Raw genomic sequence first — 7631 nt, 5'->3', positions numbered from 1 at the left:
GTTTCTGTGTGTGTGTTCAGCTGTACCTACTCTTTGCGACTCCATGGACTATAGTCCACCAGGCTCCTCTGTCCATGGAATTTTCCAGGCAAGACTACTGAAGTGTGTTGCCATTTCCTACTCTGGGGGATTTTTCCAACCCAGGGATTGAACCCCCAACTCCTGTGTCTCCTGCTTGGCAGGTGGCTTCTTTACCACTGTGCCACCTGGGAAGCCATTCTAAAATCTTTTGTAAACTGGTCTTACTTTACCTACAACATATTTTTCTGTAATCAACCTGAGTCTAATCAAGAACCATCTTCTTCCTGTCCCACTTACTTGTGGCATTATTTCAGTCTGCTTGTCTATCACTTATAACTGTATAATCAGAAGGGATTTGATTTAGGTCATACCTGAATAGCCTAGTGGTTTTCCCTACTTTCTTCAATTTAAGCCTGAATTTTGCAATGAGGAGCTCATGATCTGAGCCACAGTCAGCTCCCGGTCTTGTTTTTGTTGACTGTATAGAGCTTCTCCATCTTCGGTTTCAAAGAATATAATCAATCTGATTTTGGTGTTGACCATCTAATCATGTCCATGTGTAGAGTCTTCTCTTGTGTTGTTGGAAGAGGGTGTTTGCTATAACCAGTGTGCTCTCTTAGCAAAACTCTGTTAGCCTTTGCCCTGTTTCACTTTGTACTCTAAGGCCAAACTTGCCTGCTACTCCAGGCATCTCTTGACTTCCTAGTTTTACATTCCAACCCCCTAAAATTAAAAGGACATCTTTTCTTGGTGTTAGTTCTAGAAGGTTTTGCAGGTCTGTAGAACTTCTCAGCTTCAGCTTCTTTGGCGTTAGTGATTGGGACATAGACTTAGATTACTGTGATGTTGAATGGTTTGCCTTGTTAACAAACTAAGATTATTCTGTCATTTTTGAGATTGTACCCAAGTACTGTATTTTGGACTCTTATTGTTGACTATGAGGACTACTCCATTTAGTAATCTTTTAAGGGATTCTTGACCACAGTGGTAGATATAATGGTCATCTGAATTAAATTCACCTTTCCCTGTCCATTTTAGTTCACTGATTCCTAAAATGTTGATGTTCACTCTTGCCATCTCCTACTTGACCACATCCAATTTACCTTGATTCATAGACCTAACATTCCAGATTCCTATGCAATATTGTTCTTTATAGCATAAACTTTACTTTTACCACCAGATATATCCACAACTGAGTATCATTTCTGCTTTGGCCTGGCCTCTTCATTCTTTCTGGAGCTATTTCTCCACTCTTTACCAAGCTGGGGGGCTCATCTTCTGGTGTCATATCTTTTTGCTCTTTCATACTGTTCATGGGGCTCTTGAAAGGAGTACATCAACAATGTATACTGCCACTCTGATTATTTAACTTACATGCAGAGTACATCATGGGAAATACCAGGTTGGATGAAGCACAAGCTGGAATAAGGATTACCAGGAGAAATATCAACAGTCTCAGATATGCAGTCTCTAATGGCAGAAAGCGAAGAGGAACTAAAGAGCCTCTTGACGAAGGTGAAAGAGAAGAGTGAAAAAGCTGGCTTAAAACTCAACATTCAAAAAACAAAGATCATGGCATCTGGTCCCATCACTTCATGGCAAATATATGGGGAAGCCATGGAAACAGTGGCGGATTTTATCTTCTTGGGCTCCAAAACCACTGTGGATGCTGACTGCAGCTATGAAATTAAAAGATACTTACTCTTTGGAAGAAAAGCTATGACAAATCAAGACAATGTATTAAGAAGCAGAAGTATCAGTTTGCCAACAAAGGTTCATCTAGTCAAAGCTATGGTTTTTCCAGTAGTCACGTATGGATGTGAGAGTTGGACCATAAAGAAGGCTGAGTACTGAAGAAGTGATGCTTTTGAACTGTGGTGCTGGAGAAGACTCTTGAGAGTCCCTTGGACATAAAGGAGATCAAACCAGTTAATCCCAAAGGAAATTATCCCTGAATGTTCATTGGAAGGACTGATGTTGAAGCTTCAATCCTTTTGCCACCTGTTGCAAAGAACCGACTCATTGAAAAAGACCCTGATGTTGGCAAAGATTGAGAGCAGAACGAAAAGTGGGCAACAGAGGTTGAGATGGTTGGACAGCATCATCAACTCAATGGACATGAGTCTGAGCAAACTCTGGGAGATAGTGAAGGGCAGGGAATCCTGGCATACTGTGGTCCATGGGATTGCAAAGACTCAGACATGACTTAGTGACTTTAATGTAACTAAACAGTGAGCCCTTCAAAGGTTTATAAAGCATCTCGTCCACATATGCTCAAGGCCTAGCATATGCTTAGTGCTCCAAGAATGAATGGGCATAGGTAATACCTCATGTTAAAGGAGGGAGAAGGCAATGGCACCCCACTCCAGTACCATTGCCTGGAAAATCCTGGATGGAGGAGCCTGGCAGGCTGCAGTCCATGGGGTCGCTAAGAGTCGGACACGACTGAGCGACTTCACTTTCACTTTCACTTTCCACTTTTATGCATTGGAGAAGGAAATGGCAACCCACTCCAGTGTTCTTGCCTGGAGAATCCCAGGGACGGAGAAGCCTGGTAGGCTGCAGTCCATGGGGCTGCACAGAGTCGGACACGACTGAAGCAACTTGGCAGCAGCATGTTAAAGGAAGAAAATGTTACAGAAGCAATAAACTAACTCATGGAAAGTCTTCAGTGAAAAGTAAATTCTGAGGCTGAGACTTGACAAACTAGTAGAAGTTTGCCAAATGGAGAGGAGGAGGTAATCTGAGTAATGAGAACCATGTTCAGAGGCTCATCTGTGTTTCCTAACCCCCAAGAGAGGATCCCTGGATCTAAAGACAATGTCTCCCAATTCTGAATGTCACAGGGGCAGAAAGACAGGCAGCATAAACTGTTCTCTGCAGAACCATGGCCATATTTGACTACTTTCATTCCAAAGAGAGAACCCTGGGTAGAAATCCTCCCTATAAAAAAAAGGGAGGAGGGTTAAAATTCATGAGATCCAAAGTAATATGGCTCCAAGTTTGAGCTGCCTAGATTTGTAAACTATGGATTGCTAAGGCACATATGTAAAAAAGCACAATGTACTTATTCATTATTTTATTATTAACACCACACTAACCAACTGAGCTAACTGGCCAATAATAATGTGCTTATTCGAACAAGTTACAGTGAACTAAATAAACCAGCTTCCTCTAATTCTGTTGCTCCCTGAAGCAAAAACTCTCCGCAGACTCCCCAAATGCCATCTCTAGTATTGGGTAAATGAGCCCTACACATAATGAGCCCCCCAGGAACCTACTGTCTGTACCCTCCCAGCCCCAGTGTGGCTCTGAGGATGTCTACAGGGAGTTACCTCCAGGAGCCCCACTGGCTGCTCCTGGGGGAACTCCCTCTTTGGCTTTGAAGACTTCTCCACACAGGGGCTGTCAAGGATGCCTTGCAGCTCCCAAGCCCGACCACGTTCCTGCCAGTTTGTGTTTACCTGCTACCCGCTCAACCTGTCATAGTTCTTTTTGGTTACCTTGCCCTTCCCTGACCTGCACACTGAGGCCAAGAGAGTCAGACGCTTACATCTTCACTCCTCAGCCTCCTCGAGCTGAGCTCTCTTGTTGTGCCTCAGCTCTAGGCAGTTACAGGCAAGTGCTCTTTAGAAAAAGAACTGACTTGGGTGTTATTGCTCATGGATGACTTTAACTTATGGTGCATAACAGTTCTTGTCATAAATGGGGTAGGTCCTCATTAGCTTATGTTTGCTCTTCTTGCCCTTGATTTTTTTTGGAAGAATTATAGGCTCCATAGGGTGGTGGATACTAATCAGGTTATAGCAGCCATTCATCCACCTCAAGACAGACTTCAGCCAGAATCAGATGACACTCTAACCCTGGGTTTCTTGGGAGAAGCCCTATTGGTATTTGGAATAGGACCGTTCTTCCTTGGGTGGGATCATCACATGTACTGCAGGACATTTAGCCCCACTAATTGCTAGCAGCATCCATGACCATCATTAGAACAATCAAAAGCCCTAACACACATTTTTTATTTCATAGTAGAGGTGCCATACCACCCCATGGCTGGACCACTGCCTAGTTTATGCCTGGAGGCCTCTCAGAAGATAACTGTCTTTAGCCATGTATTTTAAGTCAAATGAATTTCCCTATTGGGAAATATTTCCTGTTGCAACTTTACTCTCTTTTAGCATTCTTAATGTAAGTGATTAACAGCTGGTCTTCAATTTCTCTTAAGTAAGTTTTTATGAACTGGAAGGAGGTCTCTATGTCTACTAAGCTTCCTCACTGATATGATTTACTTTATGCAAAAAGTCTTTTTCTGAATATGCATAAGGAAATCAGAATATAATTTAAATAGCCTACAGGAGCTTACTGTCTAAAGGAACCTAAATGTGAAATACTACATGAATTGGACTGAGCTCCATCTTTCAACAAAATGATGTATGTTTAGTGTAACTCTGTTCTTTATATTCAGAGCCTTCTTTTACTTTAGATGAAGGACACATGAATTTGCTGCATCTTCCCTGGTACGATTGTTCACCTCTGCAGAGTAGGTGTATTCCTACTCACAAAGTTGTATTGGCTGTAAATTTGCCTTCTGGTTTAGGGAAAATGAAGATGTACCATGGTTTACAATATACGTGAGTCAGTGCGCTGAAGTGTCAGCCAACTTCCATCATTCAGACAGCAGTGTGGATGGTGGCTGGTTAAGATTCACCTTTTCCTTCTTGAAAACAAGATGAACATTTCTGAATCTGCTTTGCTTTTATTTCCTAAAGGATGTGAAAGGGGATGATTCACAGCCTTGAAATAAAAGAACTTTCCAGTCAATCCCTAAACAAGTTGTTTTCAAGCATCAAATTCATGCATAATCCTGAGTCAGGGAGATACGCAGATGTAAAAGGTATAAAGCCACAGAGTGCACAGAGGAGGGATGACAATAATCCAAACATGAAAATTTCAGAGGACAACGTGCATTAAAGGAGGAGAAGACATGCATTAGTCTTGAGGACAATTTACTTAAGAGGAGGAAGATAGGAAGAGCATTCCAGATGACAAGGATGAAGAATACGGTGAAGTGGGAATGTACATGGTTATACAGTGCAGGGAAAAAAACTTAGATGATTCTAGCATGCATAGGAAATTGTATTATAATAGATGGGCACAGAACAAAAATATTTTAAATGAAGATCAGTAAACCTAAAGATTAACTGTATTCCACTGCCACTGGAAAATGTATCCCCAGGTTTATAAAGGAGAACAAAGTTCAATTTCAGAAATGGATTAAATTGCTTTACTGAGATTATGTAACTTTTATTCTTCTACACTTCCAATCTAGTGGCCACTCAATGAAGAGCGAGAACCACGCTCTCACCACTGAGTTTGTTTTACAAGTTTTCTCCAGCTTCCACGAGCACCAGCTCACTCTTTTTGTGATGTTTCTTGCACTGTACATCTTAACCCTAGCAGGTAATATAATTACTGTGATCATTATCCGAATTGATCATTATCTCCATACCCCCATGTACTTCTTCCTCAGCATGCTGTCCACTTCAGAGACTATATATACACTAGTTATTCTTCCAAGAATGCTGTCCAGCCTTGTGGGTATGAGCCAGTCCATTTCATTGGCAGGTTGTGCCACTCAGATGTTCTTTTTTGTAACCTTTGGGATCACTAATTGCTTCCTGCTCACAGCGATGGGCTACGACCGCTATGTGGCCATTTGCCATCCCTTGAGGTACACAGTTATCATGAACAGGAGGGTGTGCATCCAGCTGGTGTGGGGGGCCTGCAGCATCGGGCTGATTGTGGCCATGACACAGGTGACGTCTGTATTCAGGTTACCCTTCTGTGCCACAAAGGTGGCCCACTTCTTCTGTGACATCCGGCCTGTGATGAAGCTCTCCTGCATTGACACAACTGTCAATGAGATCCTGACTTTGATCATCAGTGTTTTCGTGCTCGTTGTGCCTATGAGTCTGGTCTTCATCTCTTATGTCCTCATCATCTCCACCATCCTTAAAATTGCCTCAGCTGAAGGTCGGAAGAAGGCCTTTGCCACCTGTGCCTCCCACCTCACTGTGGTCGTTGTCCACTATGGCTGTGCCTCCATTGCCTACCTCAAGCCCAAGTCAGAGAACAGCAAGGATGAGGCTCAGCTGATCTCAGTGACCTACACTGTCGTCACCCCACTACTGAAGCCTGTGGTGTACACCCTGAGGAACAAAGAGGCCAAGGATGCTCTGCTCCGGGCCATTGGCAGGAAGCTTTGCTGACAGTTTGGGGACTGGTTTTCTGAGGCTCTTAGCACTCTAAGCAGGACTGTGAGGAGCTGAGCTCCATGTCCTTGGCTCCCAGAGACCTGCCCCTTGCGAAGGAGGGAAAGAGAGGAACAGAAGCAGCATCCAACTAGGAGTCTGGAAGCTTTTAAATAAAGTCCCTGGGTGAAGTGCTGGCCCTGTTTTATGGATAATTAAACAAACAAGGATGGGATATGCCTGAAGAAGAGGTTGAAGAGTAGTGTGGGCCAAGGAGTTTTCACTGACTTCTTGGTTTCCTTGTGGCTCTCTGCTTAGTGAAGAGGGTCCTTTAGAGAAAAAAAAAAAAAAACAAAAACCACAGAATCAAGGACATACATTCTTCCCTATAATCCCTTCCTTCCTTCTTAAGAGCATGAGAATTTCTCAACCTGGAGTCTCTGTTGAAATCTGTTTGTACATGACATACCAAGTCATAAATCACCGTGTGGACAGGAAAAGTAGCCTCAGAATGAGATAGCCCAGGGAAAAATAGATTTCACCTCTCAGCTGCTTTAATTTATCCCAGTTTTTAGAAAAACTGTTTATTAAAGATGGTAACCACTGACAGTTTAATTAGAGATCCTAGCAATTCTAAGGAGAAGGCAATGGCACCGCACCCCAGTACTCTTGCCTGGAACATCCCATGGATGGAGGAGCCTGGTGGGCTGCAGTCCATGGGGTCACAAAGAGTCGGACTTGACTGAGCGACTTCACTTTCAGTTTTCACTTTCATGCATTGGAGAAGGAAATGGCAGCCCACTCCAGTGTTCATGCCTGGAGAATCCCAGGGACGGGGGAGCCTGGTGGGCTGCCATCTATGGGGTCACACAGAGTCGGACAGGACTGAAGCAATTTAGTAGCAGCAGCAGAAGCAGCAATTCCAAATCTTCTCAGCCATGTTATCAGTCATTTGAGGGCATATCCCAAGATCCTCCCAGGTCAGTTCAGCTGCCGTTAATTCAGAAAGCAAGTAATGGGCAATGCAGATGAACCAGGCCATGGACTGGGTCTGGGGAAACAAAACTGAAAAGAAACCTTATTGCCTGGCTTCAAAAAACTCAAATTCTAGTGGCAAAGACAAACATTTAAAGATACAGATTTGGAACTTCCCTAGTTTAACCACTTCCAATGGTTAAGACTTCACCTTCCAATGCAGGGGGTGCGGGTTTAACCCTGGTCAGGAAGCTAAGATCCCACATGCTGGGCAACCAAAAAACCAAAACATAAAACAGAAGTAATATTGTAACAAATTTAATAAAGACTTTAAAAAATAGTCCACATCAAAAAGAAATCTTTTAAAAATATATAGTTTCAGTT

General features: G+C 43.0%; 1 protein-coding gene across 1 annotated transcript; it reads left to right on the top strand.

Moving 5' to 3' along the window:
• The first annotated feature begins 5333 nt into the window (after positions 1-5333).
• On the top strand, positions 5334-6290 carry LOC129655870 (olfactory receptor 10J1-like). Its single transcript, XM_055586681.1, has one exon. It carries the CDS (start codon positions 5361-5363, stop codon positions 6288-6290), a length of 930 nt encoding a protein of 309 aa, XP_055442656.1. The 5' UTR covers positions 5334-5360.
• Positions 6291-7631: the final 1341 nt, after the last annotated feature.

This window comes from Bubalus kerabau, chromosome 6, assembly GCF_029407905.1.
Source record: "Bubalus kerabau isolate K-KA32 ecotype Philippines breed swamp buffalo chromosome 6, PCC_UOA_SB_1v2, whole genome shotgun sequence".
Taxonomy (NCBI): Eukaryota; Metazoa; Chordata; class Mammalia; order Artiodactyla; family Bovidae; genus Bubalus; species Bubalus kerabau.
Note: the sequence above shows the minus strand (reverse complement) of the source record. Positions and strands in the feature narration are given on the sequence as shown.

Bases quoted from the DNA above. Each gene is read 5' to 3' on its own strand.
- LOC129655870 (XM_055586681.1), top strand. From the start codon at position 5,361: ATGAAGAGCGAGAACCACGCTCTCACCACTGAGTTTGTTTTACAAGTT.